Here is a 13078-nt window from a genome sequence, read left to right as displayed (position 1 = left end):
CATCTTGATACAACCGTTTACAAGTCACATTCATTTAAGATTGGGGTAAGCACTAATTTGACAATGATATGTTTTTCATCCGACATTATTCAGACTTAAGGAAGATGTCAAATCGTTACAAAGCGTACATATGTATTCTAAATTTATATTTAGGGCTTTTCGACTTTCGGTCGAAAAGACCTATTGTTTTTGTCTTTTTTTATTATTATTTTCTCGACAGTTTTTTGTCAACAATTTCTATAAAACTGGAAGGTATATAGATACAATTATGCAACGGTCTTACAGCACATATATCAATCTATGGAAAGTAAGGTTTTGAATTTCCGGTTCCGGTACTTCCGGTTCATATAAGGAAAGTTGTAAAAATTGAACGAAACGCAATATTTTGTTTAGTTTTTGAATTAGAACGTTCAGCTTTTGGAATTATATACATCTTGTCTTGTTGTACAAAATTGTAAGCGTAGACAACTTTCTATATCTTACCGTTTTTGAGATATTAAATCCTAAACTTTAGAAAAGGCGGGATGAAAAACAAAAACTTTCAAATGACCTTTAAAAATTTAAATTATACCTTACCATTGTTAAGATAGAAGTAATAAACGTACATTCCGAGTTTCATTGACATATATTGACTACTTCCGGTTTTATAGGTCGATAAATTCACCTATGGGAGTTTCAATGTTAAACAAAAATCACGCGTCGTTCGTTTTCTCAAAAAGTTTTCTAGTTAACATGACAATATTTCAGATGTATAATGGTACACACAATGCACAGACCGGAAACGTTTTTGGGTAAACAATTTGAAAAAATTAGGGATCTGCAGGGGCCAACGTATAAAACAGCAATTTATCTGTAACTTTTTTATTTCTCTTCCGATTTTAAAAATCTTTTCAGTTTATTGTTAGGAATAAAGAGTACAGTCTTAAAATTATGGTCCGAGGGGCCACTTTTTGACTCCTAATAGGGGTTTGGAAGGCCCAAAGATCATCACTTGTTTAAATTTCAAAATGTTTTTTAGTAAGAGATATCTCGCTTTGCTGTAAGAATGTAGAGCACAAATACAATAAGCATACTAAGTTTTGTGTCCGAAGAATGAATACTTACTTCAATATGATTTTTTGAAAATATTCCTCTGGAAATTAGAAGTGTAGCTACCTGTAAAGTTCTGGAGTTATCTTTCTTTTCACATTGCACTACTCATAAGTTCCTATCTAAGCAACTGGAGATACCAAGGCGTTTAGAACACATGAAATAAATTAGAGAATAATTTTTTTTGGACATTCAATTAAAAAGGGATAATGGGGCTGTCGAAAAGCCCTTACTTTTTGCTGAAGACAAAAAAAGTTCTAGTTAATTTAAAAATTATTTCAAATTATCCGATTGTTTGGATGTTTGGGTAATCACATATCGAGAGAGAGAGCATTTGCTCCGACCTTGTGGGTCTAATCACAATCAAGAGAAACAAAATCACTTTATGGTGGCAGCATTATGGTGAAAGGAGTTGCTCAACGCTATTTAGAAATTAGAGCTACTGAAGCAAGTAGCTTGATTTAGCTTGTAGCCAAAATGATATCTTTATCCATTGTGGGGGCAATGATCTTAGCAAAACTTTTGTAAGAAAAATTACGTTAGCATTTATAAAATTACTTCAGTATCTAACAAGTGAGTTTCCACATGTACACTTCATCAGTCATTTTGCCCAGACGTACATGGTGCTACTTTTACAATGCAGTGGCCATGGAAAGACAAAAGAAACGTTTTTATTCCTTCATGGTGAAAAAGGCCTTTGAAGATTTCAGTAATCCAACATCCAGACATCTCGAAGCATCCCCAATTTTTTCAAAGGGATGGGGTCCACTAGCCTTATCAGGGCAACCAAATATTTCTTAACACCATTCAAAGTGGGCTTGAAAAGATTATGAACCACAAAGTCTCGATCCATTTGTAATCATATTACCTCTAAATTCCCCATGGCGAGACACGGCTTACCGGATGCAGCTCTAAGCCCCACCTCGTGGTGACGGAGACCCAATTATGAGTGTTCTTAGAAACCAATCTAGGTTGGATTCTATGGCGCATTGAACGACTTTTCCATGATTATTGAAACTTCGACTTTGATCTTTGCACCTCAAAGGGTCATGGTCACATGGATTTGAGATTTGATTTGCTTGAATGATTTGATTTGCTTGAATGATTTGATGTGTTGAACTTTCACCTTGAGTCTGTAGCTCTTACAACCATAGTCACTTATTTGATATGTTGAATGTTTGATGATACAGTTGTGCCTTTAGGCCTTGTTGTTTGAATGCAGCCAAAATTAATTATTTGCTTTGTAAGTAATTTGATATATGTTTTGCTGATAAGCAATGCCCTTTAACTCCAAGTAAATATTAATAAATACTTTCTGTGTTTACTTGCAATATCTGAGAATTCATAATTTCTTTCACGAAAAGAAAAAAGATAAACATTTGCTCTAAAAATCGTTTTTCCATTAATAAATTTAAGTCTACTCAAATTTTTTATGGTAAGTTTTTAGTGTCCTGGCCTCCTTGAAGCTTAGCGTTTAAAATGCTGTGTTCTGATGTATTGTAATAATTATTTGATTAAATGTTATAGAGAAGGCAGATATTGTCCAGTCAAAATATAAAAAGTCCGGTCGCGCGGTGGGTCAATCTGCTTCTTCTGCCTTCTACTGCCTTGAATTGGGGGATGGGCGTTTTCTCATGCCTGTTATAGATCGTCCTCCACTCATTCTCCGCGTTTAGTCTTTAATTGGCCACTACCATCTTGCCCTCTTAAATACCACAAATATGTGACAAAGCAAGGCAAACTGTTTACAGACCTTTTATTTATTAAAGGGGTACATGTATAAAACAAGGTGTTCTAGTGATCAGGAGAATTGTAGAAAAAATGAGCAATTCAATAGGTAACTCGGCTATCATAATGCATCCTGAAATATTAATAATATTAAATGGGCACTGCTACGCTGTTGTTTTTCCGTAAGCCGTAATTATTCTCCCCACTTAAAATTTTCGTTTGTCTTTATAAAACATTTATATGAAATGTCATTTAGACGCAGAAAGAAAACGATTATTTTTTAACATTGAGTGGAAACTAAATGGGTAGCTCGGCCATCAAAGTGCCTATTGTATCAGTATAAAAAAAATTCCTGGACCCGTAAACGTACGCTGTTGTCTTTCTATTTCAGGATAAATTATTCCCATTTTATCTAGTATAATGTTCTTCTGTCTTTATAAAACACTAAACTGAAATGTCATATAGACACAGATACTTGATATGACAGATAATGAAACGAATATTTTTTTAACATTGTATTGTTGTGTCAACTCATAGAAAGTAGAGAGCAACGTAAATAATTCAGGTAAAATACAATTATTTAAAATGTTTCCCGTTTTAAGCTGACCTTACCTGTATCTTTAGAGACCGAACATACTCCATCGGTAGGTGGTGTGTTGGTTTGTATTTTTCTGTAGATTTTCCTTTCATGTTTTGTATGGTTGGCAATTGTGACAAACAGTGTCACAACATACGATTTACCAGATAGTAAAACAAAACTAGGCACATTAAAAGCTTGGCTGTTACATGTAGTATCTAAAAAAAAGAAACACTTTTATGTAACATTTCGTATTAAACATGTGAAACGAACACGGGAATTTAACATTTTTATATATTTAATATGCTAATATAATATTAAGATGCAATTTAAATAGCATAACTTCGTTGTTTCATCAATACTCGTTGAATACTAATTTTCGTGGATTTCGTCGTTAACACGCATTGATGTATCTTTGAAACTGATATTCACTTTATTCACAAAAATTGATACCCTTGAATTTTAATGAAACCACAGTATGTATTGTACTAAATTTTCACCGTTTTCTTGACTTTCTGTTGACATTAGAACACGTTCATATCTTCCATTTAGATTTTGCCATAAATGCCAATCATATTTAACATCATCGCCTGGCACACAAGACTGGCACCAAGCAACAAGAGTCAGTTTGGACGACACAGCAACCTTGTCGTTGCAATTTAAGCTACAGCTGTGAAACAGAATACAAAAAATGGAAAAGATGATAACAACTTGTAATAATTATGAATGAATGAAGGGAGTATCATTACTAAATTGAAATGTACTTTATAGCTAATGATGGTCCTGTTTCTGTCATTGATGCAATCTGTGTAAAGGTTCTTTCTAAGGATCCCCCGTGTACTGTCACCGTAACGGCATAATCTAAGTGAGTTGACACCACGGAGCTAAGCTGAACAATACCACGTGACAGTTCTTTAACGAAACAGTTGTCTAGTGGTGTTTCATCGATGCGAATTTCAGCCACACTCATATACGCACGTGGAAATCTAGAATTCATTGAATAGTAAATATTGTATTTCTATTTGAGGAGGCGTGAAACTTTATAAAAGTAACCAAATACAGCAATCAGTCTTTGTCTAAATAATAATAAAGATATATGTAAAAAAAAAATTATAATCATTTTCCTTTAAATAAAAAATATTGGTAACTTTGCCAACTAAAAGAGATACAATTCACTTAGAATACTATTGTCAAATGTACACAAAATAGATTGATATTATATCTACTTCTTTATAAGTACCTTTTACATTTCCAGGTAAAGGTTAGATTTCCCTTTATACCAAGGTCTAGGTAAGCAACTCGTGATTCAGACAAAGCGTCGAACGTCATATTTTTTAACCCAATGACGTAATCACCTCCCACAATGTAAGCAAAAGGATGCGAGCTATGGAATTGAATATACATGTATTCCGTTATCCAAGTGGTACTAAGTGTCACATTGAGATGTAAGAAAATTAAACCTTCCCTTAGCGTATTTCTCCTTATTAGCATTCTACCTTGACCTTCTTGAATTGGGTTTTCATAGTCAATCGTTAAACCTAATTCTTCCGTGTTATTTGTTTCCAGTTTCCAATAAAACTTAATATTGTCTTTACAAAATATTTCCATTCGATTTGAAATGTATAGCTCATTTGCAGAGAAGACTTTCATTGGATTTGTTGGTATTGAATACTGACGATCAAATATGCCGCGAGTATCAAAACAGCTATTAACAGTCGTTACATTTTTTTCCATTGTTTTGACAGATATGTGGTTTGAACACTTAATGGCAACAATATTCGTCCCAAGGCTTTTATACGCATAACTAAATACCATTGGTTCGGTAGATGATACATTTTGTCTTATAGTGAAAACGCTGTCGCGGTCAACTGCATCCCCAGGTTTCATTTCGCAAGTGACAAATGGCCTTGTAGTAGTCGAAGATGAATTCACGTAAATAGAAGCGTTTCCCGGAGGAAGTGGTATTTTCCTTGGTTGAACATTTAGACTGAAGACATCATCCACAGAGAGGTCTGCTATAAGTGGTTCATCAAGATATACTGTCTCTCTCTCGTTGTTAGTGTGTATTCCATAAACAGACGGAATGTAGAACCCAAATTTTGCATACCTGAAGGTGTATGTCGTGCCATTCATATTTTGGTTCACTTCATATGTTTCTTTTGAGACAACAGTGTTAAAGTCAGAATTTACATTAAAAGTATAAAATGGATCACCAGAAATTCCCTCTGCTTTCAATTGTACGTCGGTAAACCTTAAATCAAACTTTTTAGTATTGCATGTTAGTTTAATAACTCCTAATGTTATATTTTTGTAAACTGTGTACTCACTATCACTGTTATTCATCTTGATAACCATGTTATAAATTCCACGTTTGCCTGCAAATATGTGGGTTACAGTCGATGACACAAGCTCAAAATGTTTAAGAGGTGTTCCGTCATCAAAATCCCAAAACACTGATATTCCAGAAGGTAAGTTTGGAAATTTGCTTATCGAAATGGTGAAAGTCACCTTTTTTTGAATTGTTACTGATTTAAAATAATGATTGTATTCTAAAGTTGGAATTACTTGCTCTAACTTCATACTCATGGGAACTGGATTTTTATAATGAAAAAAAATCTCAGATAGCTTATAAGTTTCGAGGTTAACAACTGTTTTTACGACTTGATGAGACAAATCATTTGTGCATGTAAATACCACATTCATTTGTCCCGCTGTTTTATAAAAGTGAATCCGTTGAATTGATTGCTTATTTGTTAAGTTTACAGCGAGGGTTTCATTGTTATCTCCGTAATCAAATATACATCGAACATTAGAGGGATCGTGGTTTGTTGATGAGTAAGATAAAGTGAAGGTTGCCTTTCCATCTGGAATAGGAATTTTGTAAGCAAATTTATTGACGGATAAACTTCCATTGGATATCGGATACTCGATCCTTATTATTGTGCTGTTAACATGGGTATACATTGAGTTCCAAGCATGTAGCGTTACATTATACAACCCTGGAAGTGCATACGAATGAACTATACTACGATCCATAAAGGCAATTTGAAATGATCCAGCTCGGTGTAGAGAAATGTTATTATCTCCAAAATCAATTGTGTAATAGACGTTCCACTCCGGAGGTGATATGAAAACGAACTGAATCTTTTCATCAACTGCTGCAATGGATTTGGATGATATATCCATGTTTATTGGGTTCCAGATGTAAATTGTTTTATTTGGAGTTACACTAACGAATCCATTGCATGTTAGTTCCCCATAAACTGAGTAGTTACCTTGGTGAGAGTACGAGTGATTAATCGGCACTGCAGTGTATAAACTTTGAATTTCTGAAGCTGTTGAGAAATAAGTAAGGTTCGAGCCGTCCCCGTAAAATAACGTTATGGTAATAGCATCATTGGAATGGGTCACGTTTGTTTTAGCACTGATATTTGAATCGGTTATGTTTATTTCAGCAGTGATATTGAATTCGGTCATGTTTGTTTCAGCAATGATATTGAATTCGGTGACGTTTGTTTCAGCAGTGATATTGAATTCGGTCACGTTTGTTTCTGCAGTAATTTTAAATTGAATAGGTTGGCCTGTTGTATATACACCAGACTCAATGAAGTGAACCGCTGGATTTTTTAGGACATCGCCTGAATTAAACAAAAACGTATACACATAATTCTATTTAATTGATGAAGGATTTTTTTTTTTGGAAATGAATATGCATTTTATGCATTGTAAGCTCAACCTCACTGTATTTAGCTTACAAAAAGCTTATCAATGCACGAAATAATTAGAAAATCAACAAATATTTTATGTGAAGAACAAGCTCATATAATTCAATACTCTAAATTGATGTCCGTTTTTTCACAAAGTGATAATTATTGTATGATTCTGATTAAAAAGGTAGACATTATTTTTGACAGTAACATCACAAATAAACAGGACGTGCACGGTTGTATGTGTAAATATGCAAAATGTCATATTTTTAAAACTTTGATTAGGAAAAATTAAATATTTATTGATTAAGTTACCAATAAATAATGAACCTGCTGTATAAATTTGTGTTCTAACTTTTTTTTTATTTTGATGATTTTAGTGTAAACTTTTATCCTGATATAAGATTCGATTATACATCAACTTTTGTTTAATGAATTAATTTGTTTGTTCTTATAAACAAAATTTTATTGAGATGTTTCAAAAGGTCATTACTGATGATAGTTGGTTTGTGAAATAAAGTTAAAAAAATAAATAAAAGATTCGCTGGTTGAGATGTTTTGTAACACCGTTGCAGTATTAATGGACAATGTATATAGTAAATTCATAGATATATTTCTAACTTGGAAAAAATAGTTATTTTCCAATTTCAATTGGATTGTGGCGTTTTTTAAATTCTGTATATTCCACCTTCTTTTATCTACATGTAAATCTTCGTATGTTTATTGTTTCTGTTGGTTCATCTGAAATGTTTTGACGACAAGTGTGTACGTAATAACAGGTGCTATGTCTTGGTCTTATTTGCTAAATTTAACTGTCCTGCGTTATGCAAAAACTTTTCCCAATCAGAAAAGCTCCAAAGGTTGCGTATTTGTTTGTCTCTTGGTCAATCTTCTATTTTTAAATCGAATCTGAGAATTCGATAGGATTCGACCAATCAGCTTGGCTTCTCAAATTAGTGACTTCATTGTTTGTAAATCAGAGGAGAAGCCACGCTCAAAGCTGCTAAGAAATATTTTCGGCAAAAACTCTCCATCCATCCCTTTCTTCCACCTTATGTTATTTATTTCACTTTTAATATGATGTATAATGTTTGCGGTTTATTTTGTGTTTGCTTTTTTGTATTTTGTATATCCTATCCTTTTTTGATGATTGGCATATCAGGGCCATACTTTTTAATGTTTATTTATGTAGGGGGTCAGATGCCATATTATATGTTGCCGAATATTTAGAAAATGTATCAGCGGTGTTTTCTTAGTCCCGTCTGACCCCCTCAATATTTACAGGGTTGTTTTTTTTTTTACATTTTTGTCATTTATTTGAATAAATGGCCTATTTTCATCTTTAACTATGTTATGTGTTTCTAATTCATCAAAAAACCTAGTGCAGTTGTGTTTAATTACAAAGGAACATAATCAGTTTCTTTGATATTCGAGTAGACATAACACAACAAATACATTTAACCAAATTTGTTCCATATATGATTGAATCTTTAGATGGGAAATGGTATTGATTTTATTTTTTTAAAGGCTTCTTGCTTCACTAGTTTTTAGCTCACCTGAGCCAAAGGCTCAAGTGAGCTTTTCTGATCACAATTTTCCGTTGTCTGTCATTGTCGTCGTCGTTGTTGTAAACTTTTCACATTTTCACCTTCTTCTCAAGAACCACTGGGTAGATTTCAACCAAATTTAACATAAAGCACCACTAGGTGAAGGGAATTCAAGTTTCTTCAAATGAAGGGTCACGCCCTCTTTAAAGGGGAGATAATTGAGAATTATTGAAAATTTGTTGGTATTTTTCAAAAATCTTCTCAAAAACTATTCGGCCTTAAAAGCCAACTGCTAAGACTTGTGTAGAGGCATCCTCAGGTAGTGTAGATTCAAGTTTGTTCAAATCATGGTCCCCCGGGGGAAGGGAGGGGCCACAATTAGGGGATCAAGTTTTACAAAGGAATATTTAGAGAAAATCTTTAAAAATCTTCTACTCATAAACTATCAGGCCAGAAAAGCTCAAATCAAAATGGGAGCATCCTCAGATAGTGTAGATTCAAGTTTGTTCAAATCATGGTCCCCCGGGGGTAGGGAGGGGCCACAATTAGGGGATCAAGTTTTACATAGGAATATATAGTGAAAATCTTTAAAAAATCTTCTTCTAAAAAACTATTAGGCCAGAAAAGCTCAAATTAAAGTGAAAGCATCCTAAGGTAGTGTAGATTCAAGTTTGTTCAAATTATAGTCCCTGGTGGTATGGTTGGGCCACAATGGGGGAATGGATTTTTACATAGGAATATATAGAGAACATCTTTAAAAATCATCTTTTAAAAAACTATTAGGCCAGAAAAACTCAAATTTGAGTGGAAGCATCCTTATAAAGTGTAGTTTCAAGTTTGTTCAAATCATGATCCCCGGGAGTAGGATGGGGCCACAATTTGGGGATCAAGTTTTACAAAGAATATGTAGAGGAAATCTTTAAAAAATTTCTTTTAAAAACTATTTGGCCAGGAAAGCTCAAATTTGAGTGGAAGCATCCTCAGATAGTGTAAATTCAAGTTTGTTCAAATCATGGTCCCCGGGGGAAGGGTGGAGCCCAATTGGGGGATAATTTTTTATACAGGAATATACAGAGAAAATCATTTTAAAAAATTCTTTTAAAAACTATTTGGCCAAGAAAGCTCAAATTGGCGTGTAACCATCCTCAGATAGTGTAGATTCAAGTTTGTTCAGATCATTGTCCCTGGGGGTAGGGCGAGCCACAATGGAGGATAAATTTTTATATATAGAGAAAATCTTTGAAAATTTTCATCTCAAAAACTATTGGCCAGAAAAGCTCAAATTAAAGTGGAAGCATTCTCAGGTAGTGGAGATTCAAGTTTGTTCAAATCATAGTCCCTGGTAGTATGGTGGGGCCACAATAGAGGAATGGATTTTTACAAAGGAATATATAGAGAAAATCTTTTTCTCAAAAACTATTAAGCCAGGAAAGCTCAAATTAAAATGGAAGCATCCTCAGGTAGTGTAGATTCAAGTTTGTACAAATCATGGTCCCTGTGGTTAGGGTGGGGCCACAATAGAGGGATCAAGTTTTACATATGAATATATAGAGAAAATCTTTAAAAATCTTCTTCTCAAAAACTATCAGGCCAGGAAAGCTCAAGTTTGAGTGGAAGCATCCTCAGATAGTTTAGATTCAATTTTGTTCATATCATGGTCCTCAGGGGTAGGGTGGGGCCACAATAGGGGGATCAAGTTTTACATAGGAATATTTAGATAAAAAATCTTTAAAAATCTTCTTCTCAAAAACTATGAGGCCAGGAAAGCTCAAATTTGGGTTGAAGCATCCTCAGAAAGTGTAAATGCAAGTTTTTTTAAATCATGGTCCCCGGGGGAAGGGTGGGGCCACAGATAGGGGATCATTTTTTATACAGGAATATATAGAGAAAATCTTTTTTAAATTTCTTTTAAAAACTCTTTGGCCAAGAGAGCTCAAATTGGCGTTTAACCATCCTCAGATAGTGTAGATTCAAGTTTGTTCAAATCATTGTTCCTGGGGGTAGGGCAGGGCCACAATGGGGGATAATTCTTTACATATAGAGAAAATCTTTTAAAATCTTCTCAAAACTATTAGGCCAGGAAAGCCCAAATTTGAGTGGAAACATCCCCAGATCGTAAAGATTCAAGTTTGTTAAAATAATAGTCCAGGGGTAGGGTGAGACCACAATGAATTTTTACATAGGAATATATAGAGAAAATCTTTAAAAATCTTCCTTTTAAAGACTATTTGGCCAGAAAAGCTTAAACTTGTGTAGAGGCATCCTCGGGTAGTGTAAATTAAAGTTTGCAAAATCACAGTCCCTAGTGGTAGGGCGGGGCCGTGATGCCGGTTTGAATTTTTACATAGGAATGTATAAAGAAAATCTTTAAAAATATTCTAGGAAAGTTTTCAGTCCAAAACTCAGTACTAAGTGTGAAAGCACAGGTTATGCAGATTTAAGCTTGATGAAACCATGATTCCCTAGAGAAAAGTGGGACCGCGAAATGGGGGGGGGGGGTATAAAGGAATAGAGAAAAATCTTCTAACAGGTACAACAACAAAAGGGCCTTGGTATTTACCACAAAAAAAGGGGTGGATAAAAATTGGCAGATTTTCATTTGTTTAGCAAGATCTACTGTACTTAGTCGTCAAGATGTTTTGATACTGTAATGCAAATTTGATCAGAATTAAAGCAATTGTTACGCAGGTGAGCGATGAGGCCCCTGGGCTTCTTGTTTTTACTTTTATTCAATAGCATTAAATAGGTAAAAAGCAAATATCAAATCATTTAGTATTTTATGGACACTTTTTAACACACGGGCCCATAGAATGTATTTAGGACCTAAACGTTCAGAAAAATGAAGTTTTAAATATTGATTGTTGTTTATTTTCTTTAAACATAAAAAGTTATAATTGACTTTTAAGACAGGCGATAGACAATTTAAAAAAGTAAGTACGTGTATAAAGCAATTGGAAAACTTGTAAATTAAAGAAGGAATCCACCAGAAGTGTGAAATTTCTTCAATTATAGGTTTTAAAAATATTATAACATTTATCCATTTTACATTAATTCAAAAGGCATTAAAATGATTTGGAAAATGGAATAGCGTTCCGCAAAATATATTTACAATTGGCATTTCAAGGTACATGTACATGTAATGCACTGCAATGAATTACTTTATCGAGGGTTGAAATAAACATCGTAAAGAAGTAAATGCCACTTTAAGATTTCTGTTTAGAAATATGTTTAGTTTTTTAGTTAAAACTAACCTTATATATGCATTCAGGAGCACGCTATAACTTTTTTTTTAGGGTAATGTATAATTTCAGGTTAAAATCGAAAAGAGTCCGTACGTAGAATTTCTGTAAATAAATGGCTGCATGAGGAGCTGAAAAAAGGGTTCTAGTACATGCTTGTAATGTAATCTCCATATCGAAACAATTAGACATATATATGATAGTAAAAAAGTAAAAAATATGGAATATAGTTAGCATTATGCCACATTTTGTTGTTCAAATATGTAATTTCTGGACTATAAAAAGAGATAAATAACAAAACTATCATTCGTTATGATGCTATATAGTATGTAGAAATTTGAATTTATACGGACAAGATCAAGTGTAGAATTAATAAAAGATAATAGAAGGAAGAAATAATTTCGCATGTAAAAATGTCCGCAAAAATGTTTTACTCAGCCCCGAAAAAAAATCAAAATTCAACAATCTTAACATTAGATAAGTTTAGGATTTTAGTTGAAAAGCTCTTTATCCCTTTTAGACGGGGGCTGTATAACAATGATCTTGCCTGTTGTGTCAAAAAAATGAGGATTCCTAAAGTACTATCTAGTGGTGGAAGAAATAATGAATAATTATAAGATTTAATGAATGAACATGCTGTGCCTTTTTGTCTCTATCGTATATCGTTCGCGTTTTATCAATTAATCTCACACAGAGGCGTATCTTTCTTTATAACTGAAACAACACTCCCCAATCCATTGACTGCTACACCACTGAATTTGTGCGATTATCCGTGAAACTTACAATACATTAATTCAAATTTCCTTTAAGTTCGAGGGTTGTTCGGAAATTATTGAGACAACTCGAATATTTTCTTTTTTTAATTGACGAATTTTGGTGAAAATTGGCATAGACACTGAAGAAACGCCAACAAATAATAAAACAAAGTAATTAAAAAAAAATATTTAATATTTTGTTTACGACGGTAGATAAACAAGTCGGTGGTCGGTGTTCATTGAAAACCCTCAAACTGGTGGAAATCTCAGAAGAAGACATTTTAAGGCCACACAATTGACACACTTACTGTTGTCAACAGTTCTAAAATATATAAAGAAAATGACTGCAGGAGACATTCACAGTAATTAGCCTTTCGGAAAAGAAAAATCGATTTTTTCCCTAAAGAACAAGAATGAGAGAAAATGTAAATGATGT

At 33.6% G+C, this 13078-nt stretch overlaps 1 protein-coding gene across 1 annotated transcript in view; it reads right to left on the bottom strand.

The window, feature by feature from the left end:
• Positions 1-13078, bottom strand: part of LOC117692401 (uncharacterized) — a 34840-nt gene that overhangs the window by 18282 nt on the left and 3480 nt on the right. The window contains exons 2-5 of the mRNA XM_066085457.1: positions 4635-7032; positions 4159-4380; positions 3895-4064; positions 3430-3612 (exon numbers count right to left, since the gene is read on the bottom strand). Coding sequence (XP_065941529.1) covers positions 3430-3612; positions 3895-4064; positions 4159-4380; positions 4635-7032 — 2973 coding nt within the window. The remainder of the gene's footprint in view (positions 1-3429; positions 3613-3894; positions 4065-4158; positions 4381-4634; positions 7033-13078) is intronic.

The sequence above is a fragment of the Magallana gigas genome, chromosome 5, assembly GCF_963853765.1.
Source record: "Magallana gigas chromosome 5, xbMagGiga1.1, whole genome shotgun sequence".
NCBI lineage: Eukaryota > Metazoa > Mollusca > Bivalvia > Ostreida > Ostreidae > Magallana > Magallana gigas.
The sequence above is the reverse complement of the archived record's forward strand: the minus strand, read 5'-3'. Positions and strand labels throughout refer to the sequence as shown.